Source organism: Oryctolagus cuniculus, chromosome 3, assembly GCF_964237555.1.
Source record: "Oryctolagus cuniculus chromosome 3, mOryCun1.1, whole genome shotgun sequence".
Taxonomy (NCBI): domain Eukaryota; kingdom Metazoa; phylum Chordata; class Mammalia; order Lagomorpha; family Leporidae; genus Oryctolagus; species Oryctolagus cuniculus.
Window position 1 is genome coordinate 79,441,604 of NC_091434.1, and position 18,598 is coordinate 79,460,201.

The 18,598-nt window shown below is 37.2% G+C and overlaps 1 protein-coding gene across 3 annotated transcripts in view; it reads left to right on the forward strand.

Annotated features, from left to right (window-relative positions):
- Positions 1-5,616: 5,616 nt before the first annotated feature.
- The window catches only part of FAP (fibroblast activation protein alpha), an 81,163-nt gene continuing 68,181 nt past the window's right edge, over positions 5,617-18,598 (forward strand). Inside the window, exons 1-3 of one of the 3 annotated variants that reach the window (XM_070071537.1) lie at positions 5,617-5,799; positions 7,046-7,232; positions 7,568-7,652. In XM_070071537.1, coding sequence (XP_069927638.1) covers positions 7,227-7,232; positions 7,568-7,652 — 91 coding nt within the window. In that variant the 5' untranslated portion in view covers positions 5,617-5,799; positions 7,046-7,226. Of the gene's footprint in view, positions 5,800-6,929; positions 7,233-7,567; positions 7,653-18,598 lie in introns of those variants that run through there. The other 2 variants (XM_008258670.4, XM_070071538.1) reach the window with 2 other exon arrangements.

The following is an 18,598-nucleotide window of genomic DNA, read 5'->3' on the forward strand; positions in this document are numbered from 1 at the left end:
TTTTGCGCTAAGTTCTTTAATAGATTGCATTTCTTCCTGTGGTTCCAATTCTCATGCTGCTCAAAGAAGGACATTAAGATGCTACTTAAACACGCCGTCAGATCCCTCCAACTGCGATGAATGGTATTCTTTCAGTTACAATTAAAGGGCAAAACCACACAGAAAAGATTACTTAAAAAGGACTTCTTCAGCAGTGGCTGAAGATAAGAGTTCATTCACTCAACATTGTCAGCATCTGGTTTCTTTATTTGCTCTCCTCTGAGTGACAACTCCAGAATTTTGCTTCCTCTTCTTGCTGAAATATACTTTTAAGTTCGTTCCTATGAAAGAATGTTTAGAATACAGATTTTCTGAACTATCACACATATGAAAATACATTAATTCTGTCTTTATATTTGACAGTATCTTGGCTAAGTAATTTCTGCTTTGCTATGCCTTTTCTTTCAGAACTTTGAAAATATAATTCATCATTTTGCAGAATCTGCAAATTCATTATCAGTTTGATTTTTGTTTCTTTTGTAGGTGACTTATTTTTGTCTCAAGAAAAAATATAGAAGTTTCTCTTTATATGTAACAACCTAAAATTTTACAATTGTGTGTCTAGGCATTAATCTCTTCTCATATTTTGGTCTGGGCATTGTGTTGACTCTGGAGATATGTTTTCTTTTCCAATTCTGTGGCCTTCTCTTGCACTCATTCTATAATAAACTTTTCCCTCTGCTTGTTTAACTTTTATTCCTTGAATTTCTTGAGTTTATATTCTATGATTCTTATAGTTCTCATATTACGTCCATCTTCAATTTTCTTTCCTGAGACAATTCCTCAAATTGTTTTCAAAAATTTTTGGCAAGCATATTTTCAACATATTAGAATATATTAGGCTGGCGCCACAGCTCACTAGGCTAATCTTCCACCTTGCGGCGCCAGCACACCGGATTCTAGTCCCGCTCGGGGCGCTGGATTCTGCCCCGGTTGCCCCTCTTCCAGGCAAGCTCTCTGCTGTGGCCAGGGAAGTGCAGTGGAGGATGGCCCAAGTCCTTGGGCCCTGCACCCCATGGGAGACCAGGAGAAGCACCTGGCTCCTGCCATAGGATCAGCGCGGTGCGCCGGCCGCAGCACGCCGGCCGCGCCGGCCATTGGAGGGTGAGCCAATGGCAAAGGAAGACCTTTCTCTCTGTCTCTCTCTCTCACTGTCCACTCTGCCTGTCAAAAATAAAAATAAAAATAAAAGAAAAAAAAAGAATATATTAGTCAGGGTTCTCCAAAGAAATAAGAGCAACAGGATAAATCATAGATAAACGGGAACTTTATTGGTTGATGTTCTGAAAACCAGGATCCTAAGGCAGGAGAAGATAGCTATCCCAGTTCAAGAAGAAGGAAACAATTCAGCCTTCTCTATCTTTTTATTCTTTTCAGCCCTCAACAGATTGGGTTATGCCCACCTAGACTGGTAAGGACTAATTTTTGTTGCTTAATTTACTGATTCAAGTACTGATTCAAGTACTTAATTTACTGATTCAAGTGTTCCAGAAACACCCTCACAGATAGAACCAGAAATAATGTTTTCTTGGCTATCTGGGCATCCCTTAATCCAAGCAAGTTGTAACATAAAATTACCAATTATGAAGAGGTTGTTTGGAAAGTACTTTTTTACAACTTGGTGTCTACATTATGGTAATATCCCATTGAACCTCACTGAAGAAATTCAACAAGCTCCTGAAAAAGTCAAGCTTTTAAAAATATCTTTTGTTCCCAGAATTATTCCCATGGCCATTTTTTTAATTTTTGATTCGTTTCATTGAGTGATTTGTTGCCCTATTCATTCATCTAAGTTTAAATTTTTTTCTTTCATGTTTTAGAGTTTTGATCTTTCTTTTCTAAAAAAAAATTATTCTTGCCTACTGATTATTGTTCTTAGTAGCAAATGTAACAATGAAGCCAGAATGTGGAAACCTTGACTTAAAGCTGGTGGGTTTTAGGATAAAAAAGGAAGAAACCATTAAAATGCAGGATTAGATTTGACTCTGGTGCATTGATGCCTGTACTTGTTCCTTTAGTTCTCTTCAGTAACAGTTAATGTCTTCTAAATTCAATATCCTGTTTTGGAGGGAGTAGAAGGAGGGTGGTGTCTGGAATGATGGCCCAGCTGCAGATTGCTTTGCACCCAGAGGCTGGGTGACCAACAACTTCTCTGTGCCTCTGTGTTCAATCCTCTCTCTCCCACTTTGAGTGGCAAATGCCAATTCATTTCTGGAACCATCCCATATTTCTTGCAGGAAAATTGGTTTCTTTCTAGGGATGGCCCAGGGAATTGTTATCTCTATTCTGCTTTATCCACTAGTATTATCCTTGCTGTTCTCTACATTGTTTTATGTCTGTATCCTTTTTTTTTCTTTTACAATCAGTTTAATGGAGTTTCAAAAGGCAAAGAGATGAGTGTACGTGTCCAGCTTGCATCTTGACCTGAAACTGTTTCCAACTCTTTTTTATAAAGTCTATAGAATATGATTCAGGGTATTTCATCCTCGTCTTCTAATATTGTCATAATTTGTGCTGATTTAACTTTTCACACAAACATCTCAAGTGGCAGCTTGGACTCATTGTTGTGCCAACTCTTCTCCAGGGATCTCTACGTCTTTCCTCTATCTCAGCCACCCACTTCTGTAACCATACCGTAGGCTTTGTCAGGACTCAAATCTGAAATCTTAAAGTTGAACCTGCTCTTACCTGGTAAAAACTTTGTGTACTTCTCACTCTATTACTCTTTTACTACAAAGACCTATACTTTTGGACTCATCATGATGTCCAGGTTTTTAGATCATCTAATTTCTTTCTTTTTTTCCACCTCCTCCTGGTTCCAACCTGGATTACACATTCCAATCACTGTACCCACAAATACCACCCAGTCAGAACTGTAAATGTGGATCAGATTGTGTTAAAGTAAGACTAGCTAGGTTTACATTTTATGTCTACCACATATAAGCTGTGTGACTTCAGAAACTAACTTATGTTTTCTGTACTCCGTGTTCTTAGTATCTTGTAAAATGAGGATAATCATAGTACAGATGTTCAGAGGATGATATGAGATAATGCAGGTAAAGTATAATACATTCAAGGTAAAATGTCAGTTTCTATAAAAGAGTTCAATAAATGTTAACTGCAAGTTGAAATATTCTTTAAACAAAAATTCTAGTGAAATAGCAGTATGCTATAACAAGTTATATTTAAGTATATAAGATGCTTATGCATTCAATTTACACTATTTAATCTTCTTCCTATTCTCTAGCCGTTACTAGGGAAATGTACTATTCACGTTTTAAAGCTACAGAAAATCATTGGTTTATCTTCTGTGTACTAAGCATGCAAAGGAATGGCCTGTTTCTCTGTTTCTTTTCTAGTATAACTTTGATAGTTAACTCTCTTGTCCTCCAAAAAGAACTTGTCTAAATTCGGATAGGGTGATGAACCACTGACATCTAATTAGGACATTTATGAAAGTAGTAGGTACCAATTACAAACTGGGAAGCATGTTGATTCATATTCTTATTATGTAACCAATGTGGTTTTGGAAATTATATCAAATTCAAAGGGTAGTTGAAACTATATTATTTCTCCCTGGTTCTAGGTATGCCATTTCTTCTGTGTCTGCAACTCTATGATATTCTCTTTCAACTCCAGGAACTATACAAAATATTTCTGCGATTATTAGGCCCCAATTCTAACAACATTCTTAACAAATTAGTATTTTACACACAATCTTTATCAAGTTGGTATGTGTCCTTTTGAGATATGTATAACAAGCACTTTGAGGATGTAAGTATCCTGCATATTAAAGATCTAATGGTTTTTTATTACATATTCTAGGAATCTCTTAATAGAAAATCAGTGATATGTCAATCAAAAATTTCCAGGAAGTATCACAAAAAATAATGTAATGTAGTAACACTGGATCCCCTTATGATTTGGGGCAGGTTACTGACTACTCAAGCTCTGTGTCCTAAGCAGTTAACTGATGAGTTAACTGGGATGAGTTAAATGAAATAATCTGTAAAATCAATTTATACAGAACAGAAAAAGAAATGTTTATTGAATCTGAAGGCACAAAATGTGTAAGAGTTTAGTCTTTTGGGGAGCAAATTCTTATTTTAAAGAGTATAAAACTACTGCCAAAGTTGATCCTACTTGTACTGCTATACTTCTTACTGATAATTTGTCCTTAAATAATTTGTCATAGTTTTTGCATCTCTCTTTATCTCCTCACTGCAAAATAAAAATACCCAAGTGTGGTCTTGTGTTCACACTCTGGGCATATGTAGCTTAAAGTATTTTCTGGGAAAATATAAATCAAAACCATTTTGGCTGTCATATCATGGACATATAATGGATTTCTTTGAATTTATGATAAGGCTCACTTACCCAGTGAACTTATCAGAATGTAGTCATATTCCAAATGGTCTCTCTCTGGGAAAAGCTCCATTGATTTGCCTCAACTACTCTGATTCTTGTCCTTAATTTTTGCAGATCAGAGTAATTTTTTTCATTTTTGTAAAATTTGAATACATACAGAATTGCTTTCTGAGAAAATCCCAGTCATGACTGCGGATAGACTTGAATTAAGGATTACATACCTGCCACATGTGTGCCCATCCTGTTCCTCTTCCCAAGTGCATGTGGAAATAACCAATAACCAGGATACTCTCTACTAAGCATAAACACAGCTCAGGATTATTCTCAGCAAGAGCTCCAGGAGGCAAAAAGAAGGAAAGATGTAAGAACGTAACTGCCACATTTATACTAGAATGCAAGATCTTGAAGGTCATGGAATGTATGACTTATTTTTGTTTTCCCAACAAAATTGTTGAGTGAATGTTGACACACTGTATAAAATAAGAACAGGAGTTCATCACCTCAACACTTAAACTTAGCAAAAGCATTTTCAACTCCAAAAGGAGAAAAAAGCAATCAAAATGTTATATTTTTAACCCTAATTTTTGTGAAAGTTCTTGTTTGGGTGAAAATGCAAACACAAATTTATTTTATTTTGAAAGGATGGACATGCATAGGTCTATTATAAACAACATCTCTCGCGGAGGAAATCAGGAACAAAATGTCCCAACATCTTTATTCTGTAGTCAGTCTCAGGTTTCTTAAACTATTAGAACCAATAAGAATTTTCCAGAAGCTACAATTTGAATCACCCAACTTTCCAAGGAAAAAACTAAACTTAAACAAACATGTTTCAGTCTCATAGTTTATCCTGCTTACTAACAGTTTCGACTTCAATGTGGCCCTCTAAAACCAGTCCAGTATTTCCATACAGCTCATTTAACGAGTCTCTTGTAGACACCCACACTCAGCAGCAGAGTCCTAAGTGGTATTCAAGCCAGTCACATGTCAGTGCATTTTTAATTGCTAATGCTAATAATACGCATTTTAATTATACCCTAATCATTTATTATGGGCAGTTTCTTTCCAGAACATACTGTCTTTGAAATTACCCACAGAAAATTACCTGTGGACTTTGGCAGACTAGGACAAAACTTCTGAGAACACACTGTGTGAATGTTCCAAAGAAGGCAATCAATCTGAAAAGACCCACATGGGAGCAGTTTATTTGGGCACTGGTCGGTGATTTTATCTTGGACTTAAATATTTCAGTCACATGGAGATACTGGCAAGTGTCTAGCATGCCTTGGACATTACTCTTCCTGGTCCGGTCAGTTTGTAAGGTGGCCTACCTGATTGCTGATGAGGGGGTCGCATACAGAAGCTGCTGTCTGTGGCTACATCTCTCTGCCAGTAAGTACTTCATGACTCATTTTCCTCAACAGACTCTTCATGAGACTGGAATTCAGGAAAGCATGTCTGGAGAATGTCTGAGAGGAAGTTCACAAACCACTGTTCGGCTTATTGCTAGAGAAAGCATCTTAGGGTATCTAGAACAGTTGACTAAAGCAAACAGCAACAGATTTCCATAACATTTTCTCATGGCCTTTCATGAATAATCCAAGAAAGATCACCAGGAAGTTTGCTTCAATCAGGTTGAGATCATAAACTTCCAAAGAAGAAAACTATTAGAAGAAAAACTAAAGACAGTAGCTCAACAATTGTACTTAGGTAGAACTAGAGAATCTAAGCAAGAGAATTGCATTCAACCAGCCAGAAAACTTCCAGAAAGTGTTGTACGTGTGTGTGTGTATGTGTGTGTGTGAAGTCAGTCAACCGTTTTACTCAAATGCCAAGTTGATCGATCACTTGGGAATTATGTAGTCTTAGCCAAAATAAGATTATACATAAGACTTACTTCTCTTTTCAAGTGTTTTTTTTTTATTTATTTTAAAGTCTTTATAATTACTAAATGTTCTCCTCTTTTAGAAGATATTCTGAGAGGAAAGCAAAATAACACTCTTGCAAAGCCTTTTCCATTCTTCCAAAGGCCTGCTGGTAAATTATTCTCACTGATCTTTCCATCTCTCTAGCCTGTGCGTACACACCTAACCCATACTAAATTTCACCAGATGGCATTTTATTTCTTTAAAGTAAAGCAGCCGTGGGTTTAGACAGTTGAATTTTTAAACTTCTGTATTTACTGAAAGTGCATATGGTGCTATATGGACAAAGAAATTGTGCTGGAAGAAAAACATTTCTGTCTGAAGTACCTCATAATCCCCCAGAGGAGGAAAAAAGTGCAGTTATAAGGTTGCATTTCTCACAAAATCTTATGTCACTTCAATGTTCTTTCTCTGCTAAAAATTAGATAAATGTCTAAAGCACATACCTGGAAGTTTAATTTGTTAAATTCACCGTTGGGTTGCAAATAGAAAGTTTATAGAAGACTCAGTGATTTGCCAAGGCAACTCATTTCTTAAAGAAAACGAGACCTGAACTTGTAAAAAAAAAAATTAAGAAAACCTCTGTATGTCAACGTAAGCAGATGTTGGTGTAGAGTTTACAAGGATGAGAAGGCTATAAAACCTCCCTTGAGCCACTCATAGTTCATTTCAAGGCCAAGAACGCCCCCAAAAATCTGTTTCTAATTTTACAGAAATCTTTTGAAATTTGGCACGGTATTCAGAAGTCCTTGGAAAGAAAAAAAAAAAAAAAGCTTGTCCTGGCTTCGGCTTCCAACTACGAAGACAGACTTGCTTCTTTTCAACGGTTTTCACAGATCTGGTGACCCACGCTCTGAAGCCAGAATTAGCTAACTTTCACAAACATCTGGAAAAATGAAGGTTAGTATATGCAGTCTCAGGTATTGCTAACGTATAAGAGTTGGCTGGGATGAGGATGATTCGAGTTTTCTATTGTTTAGAAGGTGAGGATTTGTACATAAGTTTTTACTTCCTGGAGTGGGTTGGGATTGGGAAATTGTTCTAAATATACTATAGAAACATTTGTGCTTGCAGAGCTGGAAGAATTCCAGCAATTATCACCAGATCAGTGGAAGACAATCAAAAGCTTTGTGGGGAGGGAGAAATAGGATTTAGATGTAAACAAAATCTTGTCATTTCAACTATTTAGCAGGAACTGTACATATGCCTGATTTTTTTTTTTTAATTTTATGTAGACATGGTTAAAAATTGTATTTGGAGTTGCCACTTCTGCCGTGCTTGCTTTATTGGTGATGTGCATTGTCTTACGTCCTTCAAGAGGTAAGAACTTTTCTCCAATTTGTTCCATCTAGCTAGAATAGCTTGGGAAATTAACTAATGTGTGGCCACAAGTGGTCAAACGCTTCCTAAGTGCTGATTTTCCAAAGTTATTTCTGCTAGTTCTAAGGAGACATAGAAGCTCAAAGATATATGCTGTTGTGCCAAGACCGGAAATACTGAGGAACTTCAGACAAGGGTAGGAAGAGGTTCATGGTTATTTAAGAAACAGAAAAACCTAAAAACTTTTCTGCATCACCCTCACAACCCCGGAGAATATATGCTAAATGCAACCTTCAAGCCTTGAAGCTTTAAAGCCTTGAAATGCAGGATTTTTAAACTAACATAGTTTTTCATTATTATGTTTATCTTGTGGAAAGGAAAAATGATTCAAATGGAAAAGTTAAAACAGAGCCTCTTTCCAAAAATTTAAGAAGGAAGTTGAGTATAGAGATTTCAGAAATAGCTACATAGAAAAAGTGAACTCATTGTTCTAGATGCAGTAGTAACGACAATCAAGCTAGAAAATTAAATACTGTTAAACAAGCATTATGATTAGTGATAAATTAGACTCATTTTGAAAGTGCTTAGTTTAACATTGATCTCACTTCCCTGAAAATTGGAAGAAACTATGGGCTGATATGGAGGCTAATTTAAATTTAGATTGACTTTCTACAGGCAATCCAGTGATATTTGGGGAATCTTTTTCATAAAAGTATTTATGAAAAAAAGATCAGGCTTGTAAAACAGGGGGAAACCCCACAACAATAATAGGTTTGTGGCTAGGAGACTAAGGAAAAGGGGAAACATTTTTCCCAACAATCATTAAACATTTATGATGGTTAAAATGGGAAACATGTTTGTTTAGAAGTTAAGTGACAGCAAAGGAAAACCAATGACACATCTTCAACTAAAGCATGTGGGAATTCAGAACAATCTCTTACTTTAAAACAAAATAAAACATTCAAAAATATTTTGAAAATTTCAGAATATTCATGGGATTTTCATAGAATTACAAAATTAATAAGAGAACTGATAAATTAAGGCAACGTCCTTGTTAATTTTTGGTATCTATTCCTGCTTTCTGTTAGCACATGATGCTTCTTAGAATATTGAGGTGTGTGTATATTTTTCATAAATTTTCAAGTTAAAAATGTTTTCTGATAAATCTCTCATCTCAGTCATCATTGGGGCCACAACTCCCTCATACTAGCACTTGTCAGGTAGTATATTGGGTCTTATTGACCCTTCGCATGCTAATCCATTAAAAATTAGCTCCTGGCTTTTATGAAAAATGTAAATAGTAGTTAAAAGAGACAATCTATTCCCTCAGAAATAAAGGTTCTTAGAACAGAAATATGTATTATCTTGGAAACCTGCCTCCATAGTCACAGGGAATTTCACTTTGGAATATGGGGCCCTAAATTCTAATAACAAGTATTTTTATACATTTATAAATATTATGCAAGGACACACCCATATAGCCATTGCATAATTACATATAACCCCATCCTTGTCCTCTTGGCAAGTTTAATTGTATATGGCAGATACATGAATGTATGCTGTAAACTATGCATGCTACAAAAGTTCTATGTCACTTATAATGTAGCTTTCTATTTTTAGTCAACAGGATAATTACTCGAGTAGGTGAATTCTCTGATAGGGTGAAATACTCAAATTAAACTTGAGGTAAATTTTAATATTCATTCAGGAATACAAAGATTGAGAATTATTGTTTTCTTCTGTAATGTCATTCTCTTTCTATTCTGAATTTGCTAAAGAATTTCATGGAATTTCACTTATATGACTTGTAAGGGCACTAGTCAGCTCCGTATTTTCTTAGCTGGACTAAGGAAAGTAACCTTACCTTCCAAGAGTCAGTGCCGTAGATACCACTGACTTTAGGTGCAGTGGCCTCTGACTTTGGATGTCCTTCCTTTCTCTTTTCTTCTCACACCCCACTAACTCCTCAATCAATCTCCATCTTGAGTACTAGGTGCAATCCTCACACTCACATCTGCCCTCTGCCTGGTGAGAATTTTAGATGGCAAGGCAGGAAAGGGAAAGGGGAAGGGGAAAAAACAGAATTCAAAGCCAAGTAAGCTGCCACTTGGACTTCAACTCACACGTCATCAGAACTTGCATTACTTCAACATTTTCCTTAGATGACCTTGAATTCTTGGCCCAGACTTAGGCAGCAGGGTAAGAACAGGTTTCTCTTGAGAAACTGAGACCTACTTAGGAAACATTCATTTATTTAGTTATGTAGAAACGTAGTAAGTGTCAATAACCATGTGCCGATCATTCTGGTTGTTGGAGATAGAACTGTAAGAAGTAGAGATTTCTGTTGAATGGCAGGGGGAGTAGGAATCCAGTCCTTTGTGCACCCAAAGACGCATGATCAGCAGGAGCAGTACTGGAGAAGGATTTCGATAATTCCTCACCACATCTAAGTGAAAGTTTAAAAAAGGGGGGGGGGACTTTTTAACAGAGGGAAAATGTCAGGACACCAGCCTCAGGATTCAAAGAGCTTTGGAGGAATTTAGCAGGATCTGAGGAACAAATAACAAAAAGTAATCGTGAAACAAAAAAGGTCCATTTAGGTCACCAGCGTAATAATAAATACATACTTTTTCAAAACTTCCAAAATTTCTTACTTTTACTTTTTTTCACATTGGTAAGTAAACATGGGTTTTTATCCCTTGGTCCCAGGATTTCCTGCTCGCCTTCATCCCATTCCCCTCACACTGCTCCTGTTCTTTTCTCCTACCTCCATTTGCTTTCTCTTGGGGCTCTTTCCAAGCATCACCCCTCTTCCTGTGTGAAGATGCAACCAGGCCAAGAGCTTTCCCTTACTTTCGTTGACCACAAATATCAACACACGGATCTTCTCGTTTCAAGAGATTTATGAGGGATCTTCAATAAATACATGGAAAATGTATAGCATGAAAACAATACATGTATTTCAAATTTTTTTCACCAAAATAAACATCATTTAGTTCAACTTTTACAAATGTTTAAAAATCCTTTTTTATAAAACTGACAAAAATCAAAGAAACTACAATTGGAAAGTTGCAGAAGTTCCATAAATTCACAAGTAAATTCTATATGACTTTACTTCAAGATTTATAGCTCCTGAATTTCTACACTTTGGTTCTTGGTTTTCTTTTGTATTGTTTTAAAGATTATTTGAAAGGCAACATTACAGAGAGAGAGAGGAGAAGAAGAAGAAAAAGAAGAAGAAGAGAGAGATCTTCCATCCCTTAGCTCATTCCCTAAATGGCCTCAGTAGCCAGGGCTGAGCCAGGTGGAATCCAACAGCCAGGAGCCTCCTCTGGGTTTCCCAAGTGGGCACAGGTGCCCAAACACTTGGGCCGTCTTCCACTGCTTGCTTTCCTAGGCACATTAGCAGGAGCTAGATCAGAAGTGGAGCAGCAAGGACACAAATTGGTGCCCATAGCAATGTCGGCTTTGCAGGCAGTAATGTTACCCACTATGCCACAACACTGGCCCCTCTATATCTGTATGAAAGGATTTATAGGAACTATCCGCCCTCTTTTTTCATTCTATTGCTAATAAATTCACATATGATTTTGAGTAAATATTCAAGTTTTAGCTATTATTTTTCTAAAACTTTTAATATGTAACGGATACATAATGAATGACAATTATCATTTATTGTGTTCTCCACCCTAATATACACATAATAGTACATGTACACTTAAAGATAATCACTAGGCCCTTCAAAATTATGTGTTGCAATTTTTAAAGGTCGGAGTTGTAGTGTAGCTGGTTAAGCCACCTACTGTAGTGCTGGCGTCTGATATGGTTGCCAGTTCAAATTCCAGCTGCTCCACTTCCAATCCAGCTCTCTGTTAATGGCCTGGGAAAGCAGTGGAGGATGGCCCAAGTCCTTGGGCCCCTGTATCCACGTGGAATACCTGAGTGTCACTCCTGGCTCCTGGCTTTGGATCGGTTCAGCTATACCTGTTGTGGGCATTTTGGGAGTGAACCAGTCAATGAAAGACCTTTCTCTCTCTCTCTCTGTAACTGCCTTCCAAATAACTAAATAAATCTTTTTTTTTTTTTTTTTTTTTTTTTTTTTTGGACAGGCAGAGTTAGACAGTGAGAGAGAGAGAAACAGAGAGAAAGGTCTTCCTTTTCCTTTGGTTCACCCCTCAAATGGCCATCACGGCCGGCATTCTGCAGCCGGTGCGCTCCGCCCATCTGAAGCCAGGAGCCAGGTGCCTCCTCCTGGTCTCCCATGCGGGTGCAGGGCCCAAACACTTGGGCCATCCTCCACTGCCTTCCTGGGCCACAGCAGAGAGCTGGACTGGAAGAGAATCAACCAGAACAGAATCTGGCGCCCCAACTGGGACTAGAACCCGGGGTGCCGGTGCCACAGGCGGAGGATTAGCCACGTGAGCTGCGGAGCTGGCCAATAAATCTTTTTCTAAAATAATGTTCTTCTTCTTTCTGGAAGTAGGGAGTCTATCCTTAAGTGTCATCCCTGTTTCTATCTTCTGCTTTTTTTTTTTAATTTTTTTTTTAACTTTTATTTAATGAATATAAATTTCCAAAGTACAGCTTATGGGTTACAATGGCTTCCCCCCCTCATAACTTCCCTCCCACCCGCAACCCTCCCCTTTCCTGCTCCCTCTCCCCTTCCATTCACATCAAGATTCATTTTCAATTCTCTTTATATACAGAAGATCAGTTTAGCATATATTAAGTAAAGATTTCAACAGTTTGCACCCACATAGAAACACAAAGTGAACAATACTGTTTGAGTACTAGTTATAGTATTAAATCACAATGTACAGCACATTAAGGACAGAGATCCCACATGAGGAGTAAGTGCACAGTGACTCCTGTTGTTGACTTAACAAATTGACACTCTTGTTTATGGCATTAGTAATCACCCTAGGCTCTTGTCATGAGTTGCCAAGGCTATGGAAGCCTTTTGAGTTCACCGACTCTGATCTGACTGTTGATGAGAAACTTAATACTTTATCCCTCCTAGTGTTTTTTTTGTTTGTTCTACTTAATACTATTGGTTGAATTCTGTAATTAAAACACAGTTATTCTTAAGTGTTGAAACTTAACTGAAAAGTGATCCCTGTTAAATATAAGAGTGGGAATAAGGGAAGGAAGAGATGTACAATTTGGGACATGCTCAAGCTGACTTGCCCCAAACGGTAGAGTTAGAAACATGCCAGGGGATTCCAGTTCAACCCCATCAATGTGGCATGTACCAATGCCATCTCACTAGTCCAAGTGATCAATTTCTGTTCACAATTGATCATAATGATAGCACTAAGAGTCAAAGGGATCACATAAACAAGACTAGTGTCTGAAAATACTAACTGATGGAGTAAAAAAGGGAGAGAACGATCCAACATGAGAAGCGGGATACACAGCAGACTCATAGAATGGCAGATGTCCTAAACAGCACTCTGGCCTCAGAATCAGCCCTTAAGGTATTCGGATTCAGCTGAAAAGCCCATGAGAGTATTTCAGGCATGGAAAGCCAAGATACTCTGTCAAAAAAAAAAAATGACCTAAATGAAAGATCTCCACGAGTGAGATCCCAGTGGAAAGAACAGGTCATCAAAGAAGGAGGTATCTTTCTCTGAAGGGAGGAGAGAACTTCCACTTTGACTATGACCTTGTCTGAATATCTTCTGCCTCTTTAGGCATACATGGAACATTTGCAGCTCTAGAGCAAGAGCAAAACAGAAAGTTGGAAGGAACAAAGGAAGGAAACAAAAAGAATAGAAGGAAGATAAAGGAAGTTGAATGCAGAGAAGTGGAATACAACTGAGTGGGAGCAAAAAGAGAGAGGTTATTCAGTGTGAAGAATTTGCAGGTTCTCCTGGGTGGGGCCTCTGGGGCCTCTCAGTGAAGACAGTCCTTGCCAGTCCAGTCCCAGACGTCTCTGAAGTCATCCTGTCCACCTTTACATGCTTTCACTTCTCTTATGGCTGTTTTCATTGTTACCTTTGGCTGGCAGTGTTTTGTACAAGTTCATATTATCGCCAATTTTTAAAATCAAAGATTTCACGTAAAATGTTAGATTTTCAGCTTCTCTTTAATGGTTGGGTATTTGTTTTAGTAGCGTCCCATTTGGCAGTAGCACAGTTTGTGTTAGTCTGCTCATATCACCAGAACTAAGTACTCTAGACTGCAAGACTTAAACAAGTGATTTTCCAATAGTTTGAAGCTCAAAAAGCAGGCATTAACAGGTTCGGTTTTTCCAGAGACTTCCCTCCTTGGTTTGTAGACAGGGATGTCGTCCCGAGGCCCTTTCTCTGTGCGTGCACATCCTGGTGTCTCTTCTCATCAGTCCTATCACACTGGGGCTCCAACCTGACACCCTCACGTAACCTTAAGGACTTCCTAAGAGGTCTTGTCTCCAAATACTGTCACATTAGGGCTTGAGGCCCCATTCAATTAATTTGGGCAGGACATAATTCTGCCCATAACAAGGGAAGTCAATGAAGATTTTAACAAAGTGATCTTTGAGCTGAGAGTTTGAGGACAGACATGAGCTTGGAGGTAGAAAAGTACTATGGAAATTCAAAGAACTGAAAGGAAACTGGTAGAGCTGCAAGAAGAGGCCAAAATTACTTAAGCCAATTAACAAGGAAAACAGATATAAACATATTTGTATGTTCATGATCATACTTTCAAACACACATATTTACAGTGTCTGTATAAAATTTTAGTAGCCGGCGCCGCGGCTCACTAGGCTAATCCTCTGACTTGCGGTGCCGGCACACCGGGTTCTAGTCCCGGTTGGGGCGCCGGATTCTGTCCCAGTTGGCCCTCTTCCAGGCCAGCCCTCTGCTGTGGCCCGGGAGTGCAGTGGAGGATGGCCCAGGTGCTTGGGCCCTGCACCCCATGGGAGACCAGGAAAAAGCACCTGGCTCCTGCCATCGGATCAGCGCAGTGCGCCGGCCGCAGCACGCCGGCCGCGGCGGCCATTGGAGGGTGAACCAACGGCAAAGGAAGACCTTTCTCTCTGTCTCTCTCTCTCTCACTGTCCACTCTGCCTGTCAAAAAAAAAAAAAAATTTAGTGACATTATATAGCTAGGCAATAGATAGGTCAATATTTTGTAAGAAGAAAAATCATTTGGAATATCCATATTTTTGGAAAAAATTCCCTGTTGCTATTATTACCATCACTATTACTACTTAATTTCAACAATCACTTTTGAAAAATAAAACACCTCTGAAATGAAATCACCTTCAAAGGAGATGTGTAAGTTTTTAAGGTTTGAAAACTTCCCTCTAGAACTGTGAAACAGACTTCCTCAAATATCTTAAGAGCTTCAAGTTTATATATTCACTGTTCTTTTGGAGGAAGTACAAGCAAGTCTGGAAGTTTGAGGGAAAAGTTCAGAAGGTTCATGAACACAAAAGAGCTTTTGAGTTTAGTATAAATAATTTTTTTTTTCTCTAATTGGCACTGGGACTTTAAAATCACAGACGACAAACTTTGACAAACTTTCTGTGAGTTTTGGCAAATTCCAAATAATTAGAAAAATAATCCAAATCTTTGGATGATTCCTACAACACTGAAAAGTTTACCTGTCTTGTATTTCCAAAGCAATTTAATTGTGTTACAACTTACGTAAGAAAAAAAAAAAAAAAAAAAAAAAAAAAAAAAAAAAAAACATGTTCCAAAGCTCAAATCAGAGATGTGGAACCAGGCTAAAAAATTTTTTAAAACCTGAGACAGTCGAACTGAGCCTTAAGATATAGCAACAATTAAAATGTAAAAAACAAATCAAAATAAGCTTTTCATAGAACAGTTCATAAACTGTCAATCTTTTTTTTTTTAAAAAAATGTATTTATTTATTTATTTGAAAGGCAGAGTTACAGAAAGGCAGAAGCAGAGAGAAAGAAAGGTCTTCCATCAGTTGGTTCACTCCCCAGATAGCCACAACAGCTGGAGCTGCACCGATCCGAAGCCTGGAGCCAGGAGCTTCTTTCGGATCTCCCATGTGGGTGCAGGGGCCCAAGGACTTGGGCCATCTTCTACTGCTTTCTCAGGCAATAGCTGAGAGCCTGATCAAAAGTGGAGCAGCCTGGACTCAAACCGGCTCTCATATGGGATGCCAGCACTGCAGGCGGTGGCTTTACCTGCTATGCCACACTGTCAGCCCCAATCAATAACTTGCTTTTTCATTTATTGCCAATTACAAGCAGAAAAAAACCGTATTTTTCATTTCTAGTATTCTTGTGAACTTTTGAATATTCTTGTGAACTACACCGTAAAACCAGACTGACTTACCAGGTATATTCACCTCAATTTCTCTTAATAATAAAAATAATGGTATAGTTTACCATTTAAATTAAAATTTTATATAATTATATTTTTACACTTGGTAGAAAAATTGTTAGGACTCATTTGAGGAACAGTTTATTACAACCATATGCCAAAATAACTCATATAACTTAGATGAGATAGACAAATTTCTAGAAAGATACCAACTACCAGAATTTACTCAAAGTAAAATAGAAAACATAAATAGAACTATAAAACCAAAAGAGATTGAATTAGTCATTTATAAACTTCCCACCAGAAAATCTTAGAACCTGATGATCCCACTGATACATTCTATCAAACATTTAAAGTTGAATTATTTCTGATCCTTCACAAATTCTTCGAAAAAAATAGATGAGAACAATCCTCAAGCCATTCTATAAGGCCGGGGTTACCCTGGTATAAAAACCAGACAAAGACATCACAAAAAGAGAAAACTATGACTATCTATATGTCTTATAAATATAGATGAAAAATCCTCAAAAGAATAATAGCAAACCAAATTCAGAAATATAAAAAAAGATTATATAAAAACAAAGGATTTCTACCAAGAATACAAAATTGGTTTAACAACTGAAAATGAACTAATTCAATAAGCATTATGAATAAAAAAGGACAAAAGCAACAAGATTATTACAATATAGGCAGAAAAAGAATTTGACAAAATTAAATGCTTTCCATGATAAAAACATTCAACAGATTACAAGTACTAGGATCTTCTGCAAGCTGATACATGACACTTACAATAAAAAAATCACATTTAATGGTAAAAGATTCAATGCCTTTGCTGATAAGATAAAAAACAGGACAGTATGTCTGCTCTCACCACTTTTATTTAATGTTTTGTGGTGGCTCTAGACAGGCCAAGCAGGCAAGGAAATGAAATAAAAAATGTCCAGATTTGAAAGGAAGAAGTAAAACAACCTGTTATTGCAGAGGATACAATCTTATATAAAATACTAAGGAATTCACTAAAACTAGTAGAAATAACACATAAAAAAGGTTGCAGGATACAAGATGAATGTATAAAATCAGTTCTTTTTCTTTTCACTAGCATCAACAATCCAAATATCCAAATAAATATCCTGTGCAGGGACCAGAAAATGTAATATTTTTAAGACAGCAATACTTCCCAAATTTATCTACAGATTAAATGAAATATCAATCCAAATACTATAAAAATTTCTCTGCAGAAATCAACAAGAAGATCCTACAATTCATGGGAGAATGAAAGGAATCCAGACTAGCTGAGCAATCTGGAAAAAGAAGAACAAATTTAGAGAAATCATACTTCCTTACTTCAAAACTTACTACAAATCTCTGTAACTCAGATAGTGTGGTACCTGCATAAGAATCAATTTACAGAGGACTAGGATAGACTTCAGAGTCCAGTCTAACTCATTGACTTTTGATAAGAGTGCCATGACATTTAATGGCGAAAACCTTTTCCACAAATGGTGCTGAAAAAACTGTATATCCATGTGAAAAGAATGGCATTTGATTCCCCTCCCCTCCTTATATCATATACAGAAATTACCTTAAAATAGATCAAAGACCTGAAAGTAAAAGCCAATACTTTAAAACTCACAGATCTTCATGTACTTGTATTAGGTGATGGTTGACAAAAATCACAAGCAACAGAAGTGCAAATTATGTAAGTTGGATTTTCTCAAATTTTAGCACTTTGGGTTACCTAAGCAGACAACAAAGCAGTGAAAAGACTACACAAAATGGAGCAAATTTTTGCAAATCATACAAAGGGTCTTCAAAAAATTCATGGAAATATATATTATGAAAAAATTATGCATGAATCCCAAAATTTTTGCATGAAAACAAACATTTTTATTCTATTTTTCCAAGAACTTTTAAAGCATTTTTGTATATCTGATAAGAAACCTTCATCCAGAATATGTAAGTAACTCTTATAATTCAACAGGAACTAGACAACCCAACTAAAAAATAAAGGAAAGACAGATATTTCTCCAAAGAAGATATACAAATGACTAAAAAACAGGTGAATGATGCTTTTCACTACTACTTATTAGGAAAATACAATTCAGAGCCACAAAGAAACATCAGAAATGAAACTCTAGGTGGAGTTGTCAAGCATTGAGGTACAACAACTTGACATTTGGGCATGCTATAGAACTGGAGAAAAACAGGAAGAGTTCAGAAGTTTATTAGAGATGTCTGGCCTGGGTCCTGGACAAGACAGTGCAAGAGAATAGTCAAGGCTCTCTCTCAAGTATTTAAGTTGAGATCTATATGGATGGTGGACAGCGCCATTAACATGGAGAAATATGGGGGAGGCGCATGGAAATTTCTTTTTTTTTTAGTGTTGGCCATATTGATTTTAAATATTGGTGATATATGCAAGTGGAGATGTTAAAAATGGAAGTTGGAGTTTAGAGCAGGAATCCAGCAGGAGTCACATGCAGTATTGGTGGTGGCAGGTGAGTCAGTCCAGGGGTATCTAACAGAAAACCCCGGGACTCTCCTTGCACTCCAAGTAACAGCAATAAGAGTCATACCAACATTTAAAGTAAGATTAGAGGCAGACAAACTGCCACAAGGCCTTCAAAAACAGAAAAGGTTTGCTTTCATCTTCAGCGTCA